We start from the raw sequence: 22,038 nt of genomic DNA on the forward strand, positions 1-22,038 counted from the left end.
AAGCGAGGCTGCCATATCGCGCCATCTGGCCAACACCAGTAGGCAAGTAGGGTAAAGTGTCTTGCCCAAGGACACAACGACCCGGACAGAGAGCCCAGGGATCGAACCGGCGACCTTCCGGTTACAGATGCGATTCCCAACCCCCTGACCCACGGTCGCCCTAGCCACGATCTGTCAGTGCGCCCCAGGGCGGCTGTGGCTACAATGTAGCTGCCATCACCAGTGTGTGAATGTGTGTGACTGGGTGGATGACTGGATGTGTAAAGCGCTTTGGGGGCCTTGGGGACTAGTAAAGTGCTATACAAATACAGGCCATTTTTACCATTTTACCATATTGATGAAAATTTAACAGCTGAAAGAAACCTGAATTTCAACAAAAAAAAATCACCGGCTTTTAATTTGAAACATCTGCAGAAAGCTGACTGTCAGTGGTGTAATATTATTTTGTTTAAAGGCAGTGAAACAGAAGAAGCTGTGAAGAATGAGAGGATGAAAGCACAGTGTGAGGAATGCGAGGAAACCACGGAAACATGGAAGAAGTTTAACAGAGGGTGAAAACAGGATGATTATAAAACACTTAGTGTTGTCTGTAAGAACCATGTCATTTAAAATTGTTCTTTTTGTTTGAAGTCCTGATATTTATTTGCTCATCATAAATGTGTGAAACTGCTTGTTAGCAGGCTGCCACCGGGCTCTGTTCCAGGTCTGCAGTTTATGTTAATGAGACTGATTCTTCTGCAGATGATGCTGTATTAAAACTTTCTTCCAGATTGCTGGTCTTTTATTTTCTTTGTGATTATTTCACTGTTGGAGGACTGACTCTAGCACAGCTGCAGCAGAACTGTACTGACTGGGAAAATTCCCAGTGAAGAAACTATTTTCCCTGTGAACTGGAATTATTTGAGCATAATTACTAAATATGTTTCGCATTTTTAAGGTTCATATTTAAACATAATAACACCATTTTTATGCGAGCTGATGAGTGTTCTGTACATACATGACGTTTCAGAGTTTTGTACCATCTTGTTGACAGTTTTATTTCATATTAATAAAAATTGATCTTTAAATGCAGCTTTTGTAAATTCTGCTGTTTTTTTTTTTAAACAAAAATCTTCCAAAATGAACTAAAGTTAGAACAGAAACAAACAGAAGCTTGGACTTGATGTCCAAAACGTCTGTTTTATATTGAAGTGATATCAGCTGAAGTTTAACTGATGCCAGTGTAGCTGTTGCTGTTCTGAGAGTCTATTGTGCAAGTGGTGTGATATGCCCATGTAGAAAGGACGGCACTGCAACGCTGGACTTGCCCTTACTCTGGGCTCCCTCTTTATTCTGGCAACTGGTACAAAGAAAACAGCACACAGTCTTCATTAACAATCTGCAAAGCAACTGCAACATTCAGTTCACCAGCTTGGGAGTTTTTTTCCTTTTCCAAACATAACACTTAACAAATGACTAAGATATATTTATACAACACAACATCAACAAAATCTTTCTTTTAAAAGTTCTAGCTGAAACCAAACTTGTGATCGTATAGTAGCAATATTATTTATTTATTTTTCTCCTTTTTCCTAACCAACAACAACAATAACATATAAAAACAGCTTTTCTATTATAAAACAATCATCATTGTTCATCATTTTTTTTCCTATACAACAGCATCGATTAAAACTTATACTTAACAGCGCCTACCTGGTACAAAGAAAACAGCACACAGTCTTCATTAACAATCTGCAAAGCAACTGCAACATTCAGTTCTGTTAAAAAGAATTAGAACAATCACAATCTCATAGAGAAGCATTAGAGCTGAGTGCAAGTCAAAAAGCACCCGACTAGCTAACGAGTATTAGCTTAGCATGCTAACTAAAAATGCTACTCGTGAATAAAGTTACTACCCATGCATCAAAATGCCTGTAACTTTCGGGATACATGCTAGTACTGCTTACAATCAAAATACATGTTGACAATTACCACTATGAGGGTGTTTTCATTAATACAATTACAAAATTGACAACAGTATCGCTCACTAGCACCTACCACCAGCTTGGGAGTTTTTTTCCTTTGCTGAGGCATGCGCTGTGCAGCAATTTGGAACCTTAACAGTTGCAGTTGCTGTGTTTGTCCACCAGGTGGCTCCAACTATTCACAAAGCACATCAATTTTGAGGAAATTCATTAAGCTATTTTCTAACTCTGTTACATCCACCCCCGCAGAATTTCACTCAAAATTAAAGATGCACAACCCACAGCATCCACCAAAATCAACAAAACAAAAGAGAAACCCAAAAGAAAACAGACCCGACATGGTTATATAGACACACCAACTCAAGAAGTATCCCCAAAAGGATGAAGCAGAGTGAGCGGCGCCAACTCACTACCAGCTCCTGGATGCAGGATGCCGTCTACACCCCACACAAACCATGCCCCACAGAAAAAGAAATGTCCCCGCATCGGGACCGAAGTTCAAACATGGTGGTGCAATGGAAAACCAGAATGGAACAAAGAATACACCAAACTGGAAACCACAATGTAGAAAATAAAAAAAACTTACTGAAAAGCCTGACGTAATGACTTAGAGACTTTGCCAATCATCTGACTTGCATCATTAACAACCTCTTGAGTGGACATTACATGGAGCAACCGATTGACTGGTTTGACAATGCGTCCAAAACGAGATCTGACTGGTTGTACATCGCCAGGACCAGAGTGGGTGGAAGGCGTGAGTTGTCTGTTCCCTCCCTGAGTGATAGTCGAGGGGGCCGATAAGCAGTCTCGTTCAGAGGTCACTGAACCGGCTTGATGGTGCAAATCACTCACACTCTCAGGCTCATCAGCCATGCTCAAAACATGACCAGAGGGCTCAGCGCCCTCACAGCTGTCCGAACGTGCAGCCGACAATTTGTCAACCCATTGCCGAGTTCTGTTCACAGAATCCCCACTCTCTGAGAAAGACAGCAATCCCGTCGCATCCATGGCATCGCCAGATCCAGCTTCAGAAGAAGACTGAAAGGTGCGATCTGCATGACTGTCCACGTCCACAGGCAAGAAGTTAACAAGCATCAACAGGTTACGGTGCACAACCCTCTCCTGTCCAGTGATAGGATTCTTGATCACATATGTGTGAGTAGCAGGTTTCACACCAACGACAGTGTATATGGTGGACTCCCACCTGTCTGCTGTTTTTCGCTTCCCTCTCTCACGTCTGTTGGAAACCAGGACTCTATCACCCGTAGCGATCAAGTTCCCCTTCACACGGCGGTTATAGAGCTCAGCCTGACGTCTCTGTTCTTTGTCAACATGTCCTTGAGCAATAGCCATTGCCTCTTGAAGATCCTTTGTCAGGGACACCACGTAGCTATCATAACAACCGATTTCAGGATCTTTCAGTATGTTTTTGAACAGCACATCAACTGGAAGACGGGGGACCCTACCAAACATGAGATAGAAAGGAGCGTAACCTGTTGTCTCATGCACAGTACAGTTATACATGAATGTCAGGGTCTGGAGGCGCCGGGGCCAGTCGTGTTTCGCATCAGGAGGGAGGGCACGAATCATGTTGCCCAGTGTCCTGTTAAAACGTTCCACACTACCGTTGCCCATTGGATGGTACGGCGTCGTCCGAGACTTCTTCACACCAGCAACCCTGAGCAATTCGGCAACCAGCTGACTTTCGAATGATGCGCCCTGGTCAGAATGGACCCTCTCTGGGAATCCATAAATGCAGAAATACTTGTCCCAGAGTTGCTTCGCAACCTGTTTAGCAGACTGATCTCGGCAAGGGAAGGCCTGGGCCATCCTAGTAAAATGGTCTGTCACTACCAGCACATCAACAGGTTTCTTGTTAGAATCCTCCGCAGTCCAAAAATCAATGCACACAATTTCCAAAGGTGCAGATGTCTTGATACTCTCCAGGGGTGCCCTCCCCTCAGGATCAGCTGCCTTACCAATGACACACCGCTGGCATTGTCGCACATAATCCTTCACATCTCTGTCAATGTGCGGCCAAAAGAACCTCTGGCGGGCCAGACACAAGCTCCTAAACTGCCCCTGGTGGCCAGCATTGTCATGTGTGCCATGGAGGACCTCGGGTTTAAGGGCATCAGGAACAACAAATTGGTATCTCTTCTTCTTGGAGACCTGATCCCTAGATACTCTGTAAAGGACACCATTACACATCGTCAGTTTGTCCCAGTGTTTAAGGTACCTAATGACCATGGCACACTCACTGGATCTTTCCCTCCGGGAAGGTCGACGGCCACGTTCCACAAAGTACAGCACTCTGGAGAGGACGGGATCCCTCAACTGCCCCTCACGAAGCTCACCCTCAGAGAACACAGGTTGAGCATCCGTTGCAGGGAGAAGTAGCTGTGGAAGCTGTTGGAGGATGTCAACAGCACGCGTTCTGGCACCCGACTCCCAAAGGGTATGTGTCTCAAAGATGGCAGAGACCTCTTCTTTAGTCAAGGACTGGTTCTTAGCATGCACCGACACATTAGGCTCCTCCTCGACCTGGCCATCGAAGAGATGTCGACTGGAGTTCGACTGTCGAAATGCCTCCTGTACTGAGCCAACAGAGATGGGAAGAGCTTCTCCAACTAGGTTGCTATAGGGACAGCAGAGCAACCTCTCTCCGACAGCAAACTTCACAAACGGTCGACGGCTTAGTGCATCTGCGACAATGTTCTTAGAACCAGGGACATATTTGATATCAAACTCGTAAGATGCCAGCTTCGCCACCCACCGCTGCTCACAGGCGTCCAGATGAGGTTTAGTCATAATGTGTGTAAGTGGATTATTATCAGTCCACACCGTGAAGGCATGTCCCTTGAGCCAGTGGCTGAACTTGTCACACACAGACCATTTCAACGCAAGGAATTCAAGGCGATGAGCAGGGTAATTACGCTGGGCACGGGAAAGGGATTTACTGGCAAATGCAACTGGTCTAGCCACAAAATCACCTTCCTGAACTTGTGAAAGAACTGCTCCCAGCCCATCCAAGGAGGCGTCGGTGGACAAGACAAAAGGGCGAGCAAAGTCAGGATGGGCCAAAACTACTGAGGACACCAAAGCAGCCTTCAGATCCTCAAATGACTGTTGATGATCATGTGTCCAGTCAGTAGGTGTCAGCTTCCGAGATTGCATAGCACGGCTCACACGTGCCCGCCCCTTGCGCTTCTGCTTCTGGCCAGACAGAAGGTCAAAGAGGGGCCTTGCCAAGGCAGAGCAATTGGGCACAAAATGCTGGTAATAGTTCACCATCCCCAGAAATGATCTGACACGGGACTGTGACGGGGTGATCCCATCAGGCTCCATTAGGTCCGCAATGGTCATATTGCTGACAGCCTCGACCTTAGCAGGATCTGTGGACACACCAGACTCATTAATGATGTGCCCGAGGAATTTCATCGTCCTCCTGAGAAGCCAGCACTTCTTTGGGGCCAATTTCAGGTTGTTTTGGCGAAGTCGGCTGAAAACCATTTCCAATCTCTCCAAAGCCAACTGCTCAGATGGTGCAAAGACCAACAGGTCATCAAGGTAGCACAGCAGGCTGAGGAAATTTTGATCGCCAAAAATGCAGGTCATCATTCTCATGAAGCTGGCTGGGCTGTTGCACAAACCCTGAGGGAGGCGGTTATACTCGTACAAACCCATGGGTGTTGTGAATGCAGAGTATTTGCGATCCTCCTCATGTAGCGGCATGTTATAGAAGCCAGAAGTCAAGTCCATCGTGCTAAAAAACGCATTGCCACCAAGGGCTGCCAAGCAATCAGCTTGATGTGGCAGGGGATGAGCGTCCTTTAGCGTCCGCCTGTTGAGCCATCGAAAATCGGTGCACACTCGCAAGTCGCCATTTCTCTTCCACACAAGGACAAGAGGTGAGGCAAACTCACTAGTAGACTTCCTGATTATGTCTCTCTCCTCCATCTCGTTAAGAACCTGGCGGAGCTTGTGGTATTCGGCAGGAGGCACACGCCTGTAGGGGAGACGAAATGGCCTGTCATCTGTCAGTCGAATCCTGTGTACAAAGCCCTTAGCCTCACCACAGTCCAGATGATGGCGGGAAAAGACATCTTGATAATTGACCACAAGGTCAGCCAACTTTTCTTGCCAGTCCGATGACACATCACAGGATTTCAGGTCCAGGTCACCCAGGCCAACACGGTCCAGCCTCCCCTGTACAGTACCAACATCCACTGTGGGTACAGATGTCCCAGTGGGCTCTGTACGAGTAGACTGTTGACTGAGCTCTGGAACCTCCATATCCTCCAATGCAAGGCAGGTGTAGACATCAGCAAGCTTGGCATTCCTCCGCAGAATAACAGGGTTGTCTGTGACATTAAGGAACTTGAATGGGACCCACCTGTCTCCCCAGAGAGGAGTCACCACTCTAGCGACCATGATGCCCCTGGGTGCAGAGCGAGAGGTGGTTGGCTCAGTAACTACAGTAGAGCCGGGAGATATCTTAACATCTTTCGGAAGTTTCCCCCATACAAGAAACTCACTGTTACCTGGCAGGGTGACAGCCCTGTTGCACCTGACTGTGCCCACTTTGTCTGGTATCTCAGTACCAGACCAGCGTTCCAGGCCAGCAAGCAGAGAGAGGAACTGTTCAAGTTCCTGATGCCCTGAACGCGACATCGAAACTGCCTCCCAGTAGCTTGCATCTTTCTTGAACTGACGGATTAAATGTCTGATGACATTCGAGCCAACTATTAAGTCATCTTGTTGATTCTCAACAACAAAGGTTGGAACCAAGATACGACACCCATACACTTCCATGTCAAGCTCCACCACTGATTTAGGCTTCACTCGTACACCACCACAGCCAACAAAAACAACAGTGGGCGCCCCCTGATTTCTCAAATCAATAGCACCAGCAGCAGCAAGCCTCTGCAGCGCTACTTCACTCAAAGAACAGGCCATTGAACCACTATCCAACATAGCACCAAGGGATGACTTGCCTCCGATTGTAACAGGAGTGTAGAACAGGCTGTCACTGCTGCTGATTCTCTGTGTGTCCTGAAAAATAACTCTCTCAGACTTGTCTAAGTCCTTTACATTGTCATACAGTTCTGCTGCATCATGTGTGTGGGAGTGTTCTTCATGACCTGTACAGCCTCCCTCAAAGCACAGGTCGTCTAGTTTCCCTGGGCATTGTCACCCGTAGAGGCCCCATTGGCACACGAGCGACGTGTGTGACCGGGCTGAAAGCATGTGAAACAGAGTCGGGCAAAGCGGCAATGGGACTGTGTAGTGTGGTCCTCCTTATTACAGACCTGACAGCTCCTGCCATTGAACAAAGGGGCCCGATTCTGTACTCGTCTGCCACCCTGCCGTGAGGGGGAATGTCCATCCCCAGCCTTCGCTTTATTCAACAGCTCCCTGAGCATCGACATCATCTCACCAAGCACAGCATTGTCGCTGGGCTGCTGACTGTGGGGGAACTGCTGCTCAGGAGCAGGGAGGGCAGACTGCTTCTGGTAATGCAGGGGAATAGTCTGGCATCTATTCTGAGTTGAGGTCGTCGGATTCCGTTCCCCATCCTGTGACAATAGAGGAGGAACAGTGGGACAGCTTGGAGCAAGAAACATCTGCTGCGTCTGGGACAAGAGAGGAGAGGGTGAGACAGAGGGTCCTACCCCAGGTGACGGGGGTGACGTAGGAAGCGCGTCAACACCAGAAGACTTCCTGTCATCGTTATTCAAGAGCTCAACACGCGTGTCATCACGAATTAGTGCTGCTGCATGGGCCTCAACCACGCGCACTCTCACAGAAGACACCCTCTCGCGCCGATACTCATCTATCCTCTCCTGAATCTCCTTGCACGTCCACTCATGTATCTGTTTGTACTTAAACACAGATGCGAGCTCAGGATTTGGGCAGTGTTTCACAAACATTTTAGCGATCTCACCACCAATGTCCTCCATTCGCCTGCCTTGACGCTTCAAACCTTCCTCAGCCATATCTTTTGTTTTGCTTTGTTTCTATGTTGTTGTACTTTTTCAACATGTTCACAATAAAGATTTAATCAATCTATCTAAATGAGTCCAAATCAGAAATAAAGAGTCAAACATAACGTGGAGAATACATTCAGATAAATGTGAGTGTTCGCTCAGTAGCTGTTGTGGGTAATAGGTTCATTGGTTAACACTGTTAACTGTTTTCAGTGGTCGTGACCGTGGAGAGCAACTTCTGTCAGATGGAGCTGGAGGAGCTGAGTGACGTGGAGGAGGAGACGAGGAGGATGAGTAAAGGCCTCCTACTGTCGGTCTGCTACGCCGCCAGCATCGGAGGCATCGCTACCCTGACAGGAACCGGGCCAAACCTGGTCCTCATCGGACAGATGAACCAGTACGAACTCACAGCAACGGCACCCACATCATGTGACCACGTGTCCTGTGAGGCCTGACTCTCAACTTCCTGTTTCTTCCTCGCAGGCTCTTCCCTCAGAACGGTGACGTGATCAACTTTGCCTCCTGGTTTGCCTTTGCTTTCCCCACCATGGTGCTAACGCTGACCCTGGCCTGGTTCTGGCTGCAGTTCCTCTACGTGGGCTGCAAGTAAGTCATTCACCAAAACACAACCCCAACATTACTGTGACATCTCCCACAGCTCCCACAGCTCCCACAACTCAACTTTACAGTTACAACCATGATTGGGTTTTTTTGCTTTTGTGCACCACAGCCTGAGGAAGACGTGGGGTTGCGGTGCGGTCAAGTCGCAGAAGGAGCGGGCAGCATACCAGGTCATCAGGGACGAGCATTCCCGTCTGGGACCCATGAGCTACGGAGAGTTCAGCGTTCTGGCACTTTTCATCCTCATGGTGGCGCTGTGGTTCACACGAGACCCGCGCTTCATGGACGGCTGGGCGACGCACATGTTCAACTCCAAAGCTGAGTGAGTACCAGCGAAACCTTCATGAGTGCTCGCTGCTGAAGCTGTTTTAGTGTTTTGGGCGGTTCAGAGAGCGGCGCAGACCAAACCCAAATCAGTCACGTCCTCGTGCGTGGCTCCGCCCAGATCTCCACCGCCATCTCAGCCTTTTAATAAAGCAGACTAACTGAGACTCTGAGGGCCCAGCCTCCTCGGCCAACGAGCTGTGACCGGCAGGTCACTGACACCTGCTCATCCAGTGTTACCCGCTCGGCCGGGTCGGCGAGCTCTCGGCTTTAACAGCGCTCAGGGTCGGAGGGTCTGCTGCAAGCTTTCTGCCAGTGTTACTTTAGCAGCAGGAAGCTGTAACCAGGCGACGAACATCACCCAACAGAATAACATCTGAGTTTCACACAGGAGCCGCTCTATTGGTCAGATAGTGTCATTAAAAAAAGACCAGATTACTTCCTTTTTAAATTACGTCCTGTTTTATTTCCAAGGTGTGTTTTTTTTAAAATGCACTTTTCTTGTTCTGGTTCATGTTTTTAGATGAATCTGCCTCTCCACGTTATCGTAACAACTTTCTAAGCTTGTAGTTTATTCATTTGTTTATTGTGTTAAATGAAAATATAAGAATTTGGATTTAAGTCTCATTTTCAAACTGAAAGTAGATCTTTTGTGAAGCACTGGAATGATCCTTTAAAGGGGTGTTTTGAGTTTTTTTGAGCAGAAACTCTGAGGTCCAACTTTCACGTGTTCGTCTCTGTTCCTGCAGTAATGTGAGATGGAAAGAAAGGGCCTGCCTCGGGGCAAACTCCCAGAATAAACAGGACTCAGAAGCGAGGAACAAACACTGGACGTGTCCTGGGTACAAATGCTGGACTTTAGTGTCACAGCTGCAGCTTTGACCCGTGTTACACAAATGCAGGAGGCATGAACTGAGCTCACCTCCACACCGCACATCGGGCCTAGTTAGTCTGATTTTTCTTTCAATTAAATGTTATTATCTCAGCTTTTATTATTCAACCCTTTCAGCAGCATTTGCATGATTAGTTTTTGTGAATTAAATTTTAGTGTATCAGCTGGTGATACTGGACTCACTGGTTTCCAAATTAGGTTAACCATGTATTTAATCCATTAGATTATATTAATAGTTAGAAGCTTTTCCGTGTAGTCGGTTCTTTGCCTGCAGCTGCGACTCTGACGCCTGCACAGTGTTCGTGTTGTTGCACTTTGCAGAGTTTCTGCGTTTGAGAAAACGTCCAGAACAAAATCACAGAAACAAGCAGCAGCCTGAGGGTTGTCACGTTTATTTGCTTCGCTTCTGCAGTATCAGAAATCATATATGTCTGACTGTATGTGAGTATAGCACAAGCTCATAAATAAGGAAGCAGAGTCTGTCTGTCTGACTCATACAGGAAGATTTTTAATCTGTAAATGTATGTTTTGTAACTCTGAGACGTTAAAGTTGACTTTAAACCCCGACCAGCACCACCACAGCTAAACACACATGCGTATTTAACCATGTGGGAAATTGGCAACACATGACATGACTTTCCTGTTCATTCATAAACTCCCGGTGGGGTCACATGACCAGCGAGAGTAGCGCAGACGTCACGCATCGACCTGTTTGTTTCTGTCGTGTTGTTGTTAAGGCCGAGACGGGAAATAAAAAAATCCTCAGTTTCTGAGAAAAATGTGAGATTTAACACGTAAACAGAAACATTTAGAATATTCAAAAACATCAATAATCAGTTTAACTGAGAAATACAACAGCTTTGGGGGGGTTTTCTTGTCACTGAATTCACAGTTTAGTCCCATCAGAGCGTTTTTCTCTTTGGAGCATGAATGTGGAGACAAAGTCTTGAAGAAGCTTCCAGAAACCGTGAGCTCGTGTTCAGAGCTTTCATCATAAAACACGTTAAAATGAAGAAACAGCTGGATGGCAGATGTTTGCCCTCTGTGGACTGAAGCTTTAGGGTTTTGTTGGAAAGCTTTTTCAGACTTTTTCCGATTTTTCTCCAAGCGGTCGCAGTTCTGGATGTTACTGAGCATCAGTTTGCAGGTTGCTGATGAAGCGAAGGAGCATTAGCCTTCAACTTTTCAGCAAAGATGAAAAATATCAATATGCTCCCAAAGAAACCTGCGAGTCAGCAGGTCTGTGTCCACCGATGAAGGCTGCAGGAAAAGCTCATAATTATTTTTATTATTGTCATTATTTCTTAGACATGAGGACTTTTTAACTCCCTCTTCCGTCTTAAGTGAAAGCCCTTCAGCTGTCATTGACTCTGTTCACCTCCCGTCTAATATCGACCGCTGAGTTCGTGAGAAGGAGTTTCACCACAGCCGGAGGTTTGGTATTTGCACACACTCAGTGACCATGCAACCACTGGGTTTATGTTTCTACATCCACCTCCTGTGAGCTTTGTACTTTTTGACCTTTTAGGGGTTTCAGTTATTTGAAATACTGATTTGGAGACAGGAAGCAGGCCGTGCCCTGTGCCTGGTAACATCTGTGTGGAAGCAGTCAGCTGCAGGCAGACTCTGAGATCTGAATGTCTTGTTTTCACTGAAGGAAAATTCCTTTGTTGCTGCACAGTCATTGATGACGTAGTTCACTGTAGATATTTATTATAGTTATAGTTACTGAAAATAGTTGCTGCTCATGTTATTGTCAGGCTGTGACATCAGCTGAGGGCGACTGCACGTCGACTGTAAACCTGTGTAATCAGGAAACATTTCAAAATCCTCTGTTTGCACAAACCAAAGGTCCAAGGTAACCAAAACTAGACCCCTCCCCCTTCAACACCAGGTCAGGTGATTTGGCTCCTGTGTCTGACCCAGACCTGAGTTCAAAGTATTGGTTATTGTTTATAAGTCATTAAATGACCTGGACCCTGAACACACAGCTGGGATGTTTCATGAATACAACCCTGGGATCAGGCATTCACCTGCTATGCTGTCACATCTTCTCCTCGGCAGATTTTAAACAGAAGCTGAACAGTGTTCCTCTTTCAAAGCCCCGTGACCGACTGTAGTGTTTAGAAGGTGCTAGAACCTGTTGCTTCAGTCGCAGGAAGCAGCAGGAGGCTCCGAGTTTTGTTATTCCTGTTACAGAGAATCTTATTTGCACTTTGACCGTGACATCGCGTAATGAGTCAGTGAATAAGCATAACCATTTTGCAAAAGCTACCATGGTGATCTTGCCAGATTACAGCACAGCCATTAGAGTCCCAGATGTTCGACTCAACATAACTCTTTAAGGCTTTAATCTTCCCGAACCACCTGTGGTCTTTGGAAGTGACAGTATCTAGTTTGTTGTTTGATGCTGAGTGGATGAAAGTAGATCCTGCATTGAGCTCTCTCTCTGTGTCTGCAGGTTCGTCACAGATGCAACCGTTGCCTTGTTTGTTGCTGTTTTATTGTTTGTTCTTCCCTCCGAGCCGCCGCGATACCTCTGCTTCTGGAGGCGCTCCGACACAGGTACCACAAACACACAACATGTGGATGGGACACAAAGGCAATTTATGTTCGTGATTTAAATTGTTCGTTTGATCCAATTAGAGTCTCAGGTCTCTCGAGGCCCCGCCCCTTCTCTGCTCACCTGGCAGGTGACTCAGAAGAAGATGCCCTGGAATATTGTCCTGCTGCTGGGAGGCGGCTTTGCTTTGGCCAAAGGCAGTGAGGTAAAACCTTTGAAGAGTAAACAAGGACCAATAAGACAAATCGCTCCACCAAGTGCACCACAAGGCTTTTTTACTACATCAGCCTTGATTTATAGTTGCTGACACTTCAAAGACATTTACAGATTCCGGCCTTCTGTTACATTCTTTTATGCAGCCTTAGTTTGTATATTTTTAGAAGGAATAAACTAAAAGTACATTTTGAATAGCCAAGAGAACAACACAACTAAGACTTTGTGAGTAAATGAAAATGACGCTTCTGCTCTGTATGGGCACAGTGCAGATGGTTTGATGAGATTAAGTAAATCTTATATATATTTTGGAAAAGTGAAGACACCAGATGGAGTTTTCATTCAAAGTAAAGACCACAGAGAAACCTTTGCTTTCAGACTCAGACTGAAGTCCGGCTTTTTCTTGTTGGTTTTTCAGGAGTCGGGTTTGTCGCGTTGGCTCGGTGATCAGATGACGCCGCTCCACTCAATCCCTCCATGGGCCATCGCCATCATCCTCTGCCTGCTCGTTGCCACCTTCACTGAATGTGCAAGCAACGTTGCAACAGCAACTCTCTTCCTGCCCATCCTGGCTTCCATGGTACCAAAAACACAGCCAGCACAGACTATATTTGTTATTTGCAGATGTTCCTACAGATGTTTCATATCATAAGGTGACAGAGAACAGAAGGAGCTTCACCCTTGAACCACTGACAGACTTTTATTATGATACATCTAAACAGGAAGTGTTGAAATGTAACAGGAAAAAAGCCACTGAAGCCAGTTTATGGGTAAAGTTGATGACTCTGTTGTTTTCCCAACCCAGTCCCAGTCCATCAGCTTGAACCCTCTGTACGTGATGATCCCCTGCACCCTCAGCGCCTCCTTCGCCTTCATGCTGCCAGTGGCCACTCCACCCAATGCCATTGTGTTTTCCTCCGGTTTCCTCAAAGTGTCCGACATGGTGAGTTCTTCATTTCTTCCAGTTGGAAAGAAATAATCATTCTGATTCATTATGTCATCATAGCCCCCCCCCCCCCCCCCACTGTGCCCCCTACAGGCAAAAACAGGGGTGGTGATGAATATCATCGGCATCGGCTGCATTAGTCTGGCCATCAACAGCTGGGGTCGGGTCATGTTTTCTCTGGACACTTTCCCCTCGTGGGCCAACGTCACTGCACCCGTATAGGAGCAACATCCTCCCACATCTTTATTTATGCACATAAAGACCTTTTCAGATTTGATCTTTCAGCTCCAGCATCTGGCATTTCCCAGCCAGGAGTTTGTTTTTTATATTCGTGTTACACCCACAAGAAACATCATCTCGATTTTGTTGTTTGTGTCATTGTGCGTGTACACGTTCTAGTAAACTGTCTACAAAGTAGTAATAATGGCAATTAATGGACTTCCACACACAAGCAATGTAGTCGACGTTACCTTTGGTGGATTGAAAAACTAGATCTACCTTTATATGTTTGTACAGATGGTGTAAGAGAAATACACACAAACTGAGGTCACAGTATTCGTTCTTAGTGTCTTTAAAGCAATCTTAGGGCCAGACAACAGTGACAATAAGTCCCCAAGTTTTAAATAGATTCTCAAAATGTTTTCTGAGCTGGACTGTGGACTCTAACTACAAACATTCACATTCCTGTTGACCCTTTAATTTAAAAAAAGAACTCTTCAGTGATAATAATGGATTGCATTTATATAGCGCTTTTCGAGAACCTCAAAGCGCTTTACAATTCCACTATTCATTCACTCTCACATTCACACACTGGTGGAGGCAGCTACAGTTGTAGCCACAGCTGCCCTGGGCAGACTGACAGAAGCGAGGCTGCCATATCGCGCCATCTGGCCAACACCAGTAGGCAAGTAGGGTAAAGTGTCTTGCCCAAGGACACAACGACCCGGACAGAGAGCCCAGGGATCGAACCGGCGACCTTCCGGTTACAGATGCGATTCCCAACCCCCTGACCCACGGTCGCCCTAGCCACGATCTGTCAGTGCGCCCCAGGGCGGCTGTGGCTACAATGTAGCTGCCATCACCAGTGTGTGAATGTGTGTGACTGGGTGGATGACTGGATGTGTAAAGCGCTTTGGGGGCCTTGGGGACTAGTAAAGTGCTATACAAATACAGGCCATTTTTACCATTTTACCATATTGATGAAAATTTAACAGCTGAAAGAAACCTGAATTTCAACAAAAAAAAATCACCGGCTTTTAATTTGAAACATCTGCAGAAAGCTGACTGTCAGTGGTGTAATATTATTTTGTTTAAAGGCAGTGAAACAGAAGAAGCTGTGAAGAATGAGAGGATGAAAGCACAGTGTGAGGAATGCGAGGAAACCACGGAAACATGGAAGAAGTTTAACAGAGGGTGAAAACAGGATGATTATAAAACACTTAGTGTTGTCTGTAAGAACCATGTCATTTAAAATTGTTCTTTTTGTTTGAAGTCCTGATATTTATTTGCTCATCATAAATGTGTGAAACTGCTTGTTAGCAGGCTGCCACCGGGCTCTGTTCCAGGTCTGCAGTTTATGTTAATGAGACTGATTCTTCTGCAGATGATGCTGTATTAAAACTTTCTTCCAGATTGCTGGTCTTTTATTTTCTTTGTGATTATTTCACTGTTGGAGGACTGACTCTAGCACAGCTGCAGCAGAACTGTACTGACTGGGAAAATTCCCAGTGAAGAAACTATTTTCCCTGTGAACTGGAATTATTTGAGCATAATTACTAAATATGTTTCGCATTTTTAAGGTTCATATTTAAACATAATAACACCATTTTTATGCGAGCTGATGAGTGTTCTGTACATACATGACGTTTCAGAGTTTTGTACCATCTTGTTGACAGTTTTATTTCATATTAATAAAAATTGATCTTTAAATGCAGCTTTTGTAAATTCTGCTGTTTTTTTTTTTAAACAAAAATCTTCCAAAATGAACTAAAGTTAGAACAGAAACAAACAGAAGCTTGGACTTGATGTCCAAAACGTCTGTTTTATATTGAAGTGATATCAGCTGAAGTTTAACTGATGCCAGTGTAGCTGTTGCTGTTCTGAGAGTCTATTGTGCAAGTGGTGTGATATGCCCATGTAGAAAGGACGGCACTGCAACGCTGGACTTGCCCTTACTCTGGGCTCCCTCTTTATTCTGGCAACTGGTACAAAGAAAACAGCACACAGTCTTCATTAACAATCTGCAAAGCAACTGCAACATTCAGTTCACCAGCTTGGGAGTTTTTTTCCTTTTCCAAACATAACACTTAACAAATGACTAAGATATATTTATACAACACAACATCAACAAAATCTTTCTTTTAAAAGTTCTAGCTGAAACCAAACTTGTGATCGTATAGTAGCAATATTATTTATTTATTTTTCTCCTTTTTCCTAACCAACAACAACAATAACATATAAAAACAGCTTTTCTATTATAAAACAATCATCATTGTTCATCATTTTTTTTCCTATACAACAGCATCGATTAAAACTTATACTTAACAGCGCCTACCTGGTACAAAGAAAACAGCACACAGTCTTTATTAACAATCTGCAAAGCAACTGCAACATTCAGTTCTGTTAAAAAGAATTAGAACAATCACAATCTCATAGAGAAGCATTAGAGCTGAGTGCAAGTCAAAAAGCACCCGACTAGCTAACGAGTATTAGCTTAGCATGCTAACTAAAAATGCTACTCGTGAATAAAGTTACTACCCATGCATCAAAATGCCTGTAACTTTCGGGATACATGCTAGTACTGCTTACAATCAAAATACATGTTGACAATTACCACTATGAGGGTGTTTTCATTAATACAATTACAAAATTGACAACAGTATCGCTCACTAGCACCTACCACCAGCTTGGGAGTTTTTTTCCTTTGCTGAGGCATGCGCTGTGCAGCAATTTGGAACCTTAACAGTTGCAGTTGCTGTGTTTGTCCACCAGGTGGCTCCAACTATTCACAAAGCACATCAATTTTGAGGAAATTCATTAAGCTATTTTCTAACTCTGTTACACCAGGCTGTATGGAGGACCACAAGAGCCACGCGCATCGAAATAAAAAGTTCTGTGCTTAATTAATGAATTGTAGAATAAAATCTGTATTTGTAAATTCATTTTTGAATTCCAATTTAATAAACTGCATTTCAACTCCAGAGAATACCACCTGGTTCAACAATCTTTTCATCTGATAATTGGGAAAACCGTTTTCTTCTGAGAGATGCTGCTAGAGCTGAAATTGAGCCCAAAGAAACAACAAAGTTCAGTTCCTCTGGATTTTCCATGGAAAATTGTTTTTTCACTCATCCAGGTGACTTCTCCGGTGTCAGGGATGAGTGATGAATGTATCTCCTCACCAGTGTTGGGAAGGTTACTTTTAAAATGTATTCCATTACAGATTACAGATTACATGCCCCAAAATGTATTCTGTAACGTATTCCGTTACGTTACTCAATGAGAGTAACGTATTCTGAATACTTTGGATTACTTAATATATTATCATGCTTTTTACAACTACGTGAATGTACTATTGCTGTGTGATTTATTACTATTACTGAAGGTCCGCGACTCCGAACTGTAGTAAAGGGACCTCTGACTAATACGGCGGGGTCCCTGTCGGCTCGTAGCCGAAAAATAGCTTTACTTTGTTGTGTGGGTCAACTTTTCTTTCGAGAGACAGAGAGAGGCGTTGAAAGGCTGCTCCAACGCAACTTATTGTTTTTGGAGGAAAACAGGAACACGGTGTACAGTCGAGTCTTAATAGCTTACTTACAACTGGGCTCGTCAGGCACTCTTCTTGGCTGCAGTGGTTATTATTATATTTACATGCTTCCAGCTCCCGTTTTTCCTCGATGTCAACTCGTACCTTTCCACTCCCCTTTTTCTCCCTCCTCGCGCTCACAGACACATAACGTGTATGGCAGTCCATTCTCCCTGCAGCACGGACTACACTGCCCATGATGCTACATTCTTTAGAGCTATGCTTGTAGCATTCTGCCTGTTAGCTTAGCACAACAACAACAACGAAAAGGCGCTCTCTCACCCAGGAAACACACAGTCACAGAGAGAGAGAGAGCGTCGCCCTGTAACCATGGCAACCGTAGCGCTGCCGCCTGGAACAACAGAACGTAGCTGTCAAACAAAACCCAAACAGTCCTGACCCGCGACAAAATGAAACAGGAAAGTACCGCAGTGTAATCCATTTATTTCAACAAAGTAACTGTATTCTGAATACCACCTTTTTAAACGGTAACTGTAACGGAATACAGTTACTCATATTTTGTATTTTAAATACGTAACGGCGGTACATGTATTCCGTTACTCCCCAACACTGCTCCCACTGGAAACCATTGTGTCCAGTTAAAGTCAATCGACTTTTGTAAAGGAGAGTTGTTAGATGCTGTGCTCATGAGGACAATGGTTTTTAACTTGCAGCACAACACAAAGCTGCCGTACTGGATCAACGATCAAAACACTTAATTGAGCAGAATTAGGTCAAAATGTAATATCCTCATATGATGACACATCACACATGACCAGCATTGTTCTAAGAATGCAAACTTTCTTATTGGACGTTTCCACAGCTGCCAGAAAGGGACAGATTTCTGGCTGCTCTTAACGAGTGCTCGTTGCTCTCGTTTTCTTTGGAATTCCTGCACAGAGGATGTAACACCCATGATAAGCACTGAGGTGCGTCCTTGTCAGCAATCAGCCATCCTCAGCTTCCAGGTTAGGAAAAGTGGAACCAGAAGATATTCAAATGCATCTCTCCACAGCTGCCGATGAATTCTACAAAAAACAAAGTTTGTTAAAAACATTTGCAGGTGAATCACCACTGATTTATCACTGACATCCATTTACTCAAAGATTACTGACAAGTGGACAACTAGAATATATAGTTTATAATTTCAACAATGTACTGTAAAAAATGGAACTTTATATGACAAACGTGGTGCTTGTGGAATTTTTAACAAGGACCCTACAAAACTTTACAGTACTCATGCTGCCAAACTTCTGACAGCTAGGTGTGCAGTTCCTGCTTTAAATGCATTCACTGTTAAGATTAAGGAATCTAAGTGATAAGAGGCCAGAAGTGTTTGAACTCGCTTATGAACCTAAATCACTGAGGCCGTCTCTCCTGCATGAAGTCCAGGTGCTGGTTTTCCAGTGTGTGCGTCTGATGCCCCAAAGCTGCCTCAGAGCTGTAACACCATCAATGGCTGCAGTATGGAACAGATGTGGGTGTGTCCTCATCTCCCAGAGTCCAAACCGTCATCAAACAGCCCTACAGACACAAAAACTGTCCCTGTGTGTTGGCCCTGCGACAGACTGGCGACCTGTCCAGGGTGTACCCCGCCTCTCGCCCTATGACAGCTGGGATAGGCTCCAGCGCCCCCCGCGACCCTGAAAAGGAGAAGCGGAAGCGAATGGATGGATGGATTAATTAAATATGTCAATAATTATTAAATGTGCCAATAATTATTGAATTAAATGAGTTGTAAATATTTATTTAATTAATTATTGCCACATTTAATTAATTATTTAATGGTGTATTTATTAATTCATTATGTCAGTCCTGGCGTTCCATATCTGTGGGAGTCTGAAGGCGCTTATCTTTTGCCTGCTGTTGCCTCCCTCTTGAGGCCAAACAACGAACAGCAGGCAGCGTAAAGCGACGTGGATGTCGCGAAGGCGGAAGTTTAACGTTTTACGTTTTAGTCTGCACACGTTTGATGGCGGCGATTAAACCCGAAAAGGGCAAAACCCGGCTTTCTGTTCTTATTTGTGCTTCTTAAGTTTTTATACAGTTTATCTGACATTTAAGTCCTTCATCTACATACTGCTGCCTTCAGGCTGTAGCCATGGAAACAGGTTTGTAGCAGATTGTTTGGTCAATGCTAATCTGCTAGGCTAATATTTCCTGTAAGACAAAACGCCATAAATAAATCCGTAAGTTTTACTTTGTTGGCTTTAAAAGCGTGTCTGTGAGCAGCTAATGGTATTTACATGTGCTCCGTCTTGTTTTTCTACTTTGACTACGAAGCATTCCGCAAACAGACAAAGCGGCGTTAAATTGAATGGAGTCTGGCGGCGCTGGGATTACGAGTTTTATTTAAGGGAGTTAAAGGGAGTAAAGGTTCTGGTTGTTTTTAAATGTAATTGAATGTGTTGTTAAAGACGTTGGTACACTCATGATTAGCTTTAAGTCAGGCTGCAGAGTGTCGGCCTTTTCTGTCCTGATCACAACGTCCCAAGAAATTATTCCGATTGACAACAAACCTGATTTATCAGCTAACGTAAGTGTGTTTGAAGATGACCTGGCATGGACGCTGAAGACTGTACTCCGAGACTCGCTCTTTAATTCGGCTCTCAATAATTCATCCTTATATTAAATTTAATTTCCGAGCTGCCTGTTTAAAGTTTTCAGGTTGAATTAAAACAATGTGCCTCTAAATTGCTTTTTTTCTAATGGAGTCTGGTATAGAAACATGCGTTCTCGTGGGTGTGTTACGTTGGCGTGTGTGTAGTGTGGATTGAATCCTTCGAGATATTATTGAGGTTTAGATTTAATGTAATTAAATAATAGAAGTTAAAAGCATGTGCTCCTGATGATCTCAGGATAATCTGTGCTGTGGGTTTGAATGTCGTGTTGCTGATTAACTCGTGTGCTTCCCGGTGCAGACGAGCAGGCCAGGAACCGTTTCCAGTTGGAGCTCGAGTTCGTCCAGTGTTTGGCGAATCCCAACTACCTGAACTGTGAGTGACTCTGTAATCAGAAACTCGCAGCTTCACATTTGCCAGAGTTTAACGTAGGTTTTGTGTGTTTGTTTCCAGTTCTGGCTCAGAGAGGCATCCTGAGGGACAGATCCTTCATCAACTACCTGAAGTACCTGCTGTACTGGAAGGAGCCTGAGTATGCCAAGTTCCTCAAGTACGGCGACGTGTTTGATCCTCAGTTTAGATGATTTTCTCTTTGAGGATAAAGTTGTGATGTTTGTAAACCCTTCTGTCAGCTGACCTCTGCTCTGTGACTCCGCCCCCTGCAGGTACCCCCACTGCCTGCACATGCTGGAGCTGCTGCAGTACGAGCACTTCAGGAAGGAGCTGGTGAACGCTCAGTGCGCCAAGTTCATCGACGAGCAGCAGCTGCTGCACTGGCAGCACTACTCACGAAAACGCATGCGGCTGCAGCAGGCGCTCGCTGAGCAAACGCAGGCGCAGCCACAGACGGCCCCGCCGCACGGCAATGCTGCCGCAAAATGACGACGGAGTTGGAGTGCTGCTGGGATACCGAGGTTATTTCTCCATTCACGTGAACATTAAAGACCGTGGGGGAGGAACTGAGGTGGGAGCTGATCAGCTGATGGGAAGCATCAAGCTTTCAAGCTAAAATTTCTCCTGGATTTATGGATGTAACTATTTCCTGGAACTTGTCAGTCCTATGGTCTCAGCAGGAACAGACTGAAAACAAAAAGGCAGCAGAGGTTTTCATTTAAAGTCCCGCTGCTCAGCTGCAGAGTGAGCTCCTGCCTGATGGGGGCGTGCTTTTATCTGCGGCGATCACCTGAGTGTGACTGAAGTGTTCCGGGAGAGGGGAGTGGCTCGGCCTGTTTTCATCCTTTGTTCTAATAAAATGTTTGAAATGTGAAGAGTTTGTTTCTGTTTGCGTGTTGATTAAACCAATAAAGTTATGCAGGCTTTCTTTGAGTTAGTCTGCTCAATAACAACAATGACCTACCTCCTTTTCCTAACCACTTTTCCTTGACCTGAAATATCCTGAGGTGCTCTGATGCAGGTCACATGAACAAGATCTCACTTCATCACAAAGTTTCCCTCCATCGTCACTTCTACAGCAGAGCATTAAACAGTGATTCAGTGAGGGTAAATGGTAAATGGCCTGTATTTATATAGCGCTTTACTAGTCCCTAAGGACCCCAAAGCGCTTTACATATCCAGTCATCCACCCATTCACACACTGGTGATGGCAGCTACATTGTAGCCACAGCCACCCTGGGGTGCACTGACAGAGGCGAGGCTGCCGGACACTGGCGCCACCGGGCCCTCTGACCACCACCAGGGTGGCTCATGATGTGCATTTAAAGAGGAAACTCAATATTTCTTTTCTATTTTTAGATCCCGTTAGATTTAGATCCCGAAAACAGATCCGGTGGAAAAGAGCAGAGCAACAAGACAAAGCATCCCTGGCTGCAGAGCCTTGAGCACAAACACAGACAGAGAGCCCTCCTGGACCCTCTGTTTATTGACTGAGGGTGCGTTGTTACCTGCTGCTCTCACCTGTAAGAGTGTAAGCGCGTGTTTATGACAGGACATCTAAAGCAGCGGGAACCAAAACGGATGAAGGACCGAGGACTGAACGTGCAGTGAGGAGTGCAAACACCATTCTCAGAGGTCAGCTGGCTGATACAGCTAACAAACATTTTATTATAAAATTAACTTCAAAAGAAACCCGGACATGTAGT

The 22,038-nt window shown here is 45.0% G+C and overlaps 3 protein-coding genes across 4 annotated transcripts; 2 read left to right on the forward strand and 1 right to left on the reverse strand.

The window, feature by feature from the left end:
- Window positions 1-1,222: 1,222 nt before the first annotated feature.
- On the reverse strand, window positions 1,223-4,051 carry LOC308387701 (uncharacterized protein). Of its 2 annotated transcripts, none has more exons than XM_080867949.1 (2): window positions 1,693-4,051; window positions 1,223-1,339 (listed from the first exon to the last, which is right to left on the reverse strand). In XM_080867949.1, the coding sequence occupies exon 1, from the start codon at window positions 3,792-3,794 to the stop codon at window positions 2,547-2,549; it is 1,248 nt and encodes a 415-aa protein (XP_080724075.1). In that variant the 5' UTR covers window positions 3,795-4,051; the 3' UTR covers window positions 1,223-1,339; window positions 1,693-2,546. The 2 variants fall into 2 exon arrangements, with proteins under 2 accessions (XP_080724075.1, XP_080724076.1); XM_080867950.1 differs by lacking the exon at window positions 1,223-1,339 and having other exon boundaries at window positions 1,696-1,757; window positions 2,038-4,051.
- A 3,990-nt stretch (window positions 4,052-8,041) lies between these two features.
- On the forward strand, window positions 8,042-15,385 carry LOC308387014 (Na(+)/citrate cotransporter-like; the record flags this gene model as incomplete). The annotated part of the gene is made up of 9 exons (XM_080866886.1): window positions 8,042-8,045; window positions 8,168-8,351; window positions 8,438-8,560; window positions 8,685-8,897; window positions 12,253-12,356; window positions 12,438-12,559; window positions 12,986-13,147; window positions 13,373-13,510; window positions 13,607-15,385. The coding sequence occupies 9 exons, from the start codon at window positions 8,042-8,044 to the stop codon at window positions 13,733-13,735; spliced, it is 1,179 nt and encodes a 392-aa protein (XP_080723012.1). The 3' UTR covers window positions 13,736-15,385.
- Window positions 15,386-19,249: 3,864 nt separating this feature from the next.
- On the forward strand, window positions 19,250-21,265 carry med31 (mediator complex subunit 31). Its single transcript, XM_080868025.1, has 4 exons — window positions 19,250-19,429; window positions 20,240-20,314; window positions 20,393-20,489; window positions 20,605-21,265. Exons 1-4 carry the CDS (start codon window positions 19,420-19,422, stop codon window positions 20,819-20,821), a joined length of 399 nt encoding a protein of 132 aa, XP_080724151.1. The 5' UTR covers window positions 19,250-19,419; the 3' UTR covers window positions 20,822-21,265.
- The last annotated feature ends 773 nt before the right edge of the window (window positions 21,266-22,038 follow it).

This window comes from Rhamphochromis sp. 'chilingali', assembly GCF_963969265.1.
Source record: "Rhamphochromis sp. 'chilingali' genome assembly, chromosome: 19".
NCBI classification, from domain to species: Eukaryota; Metazoa; Chordata; class Actinopteri; order Cichliformes; family Cichlidae; genus Rhamphochromis; species Rhamphochromis sp. 'chilingali'.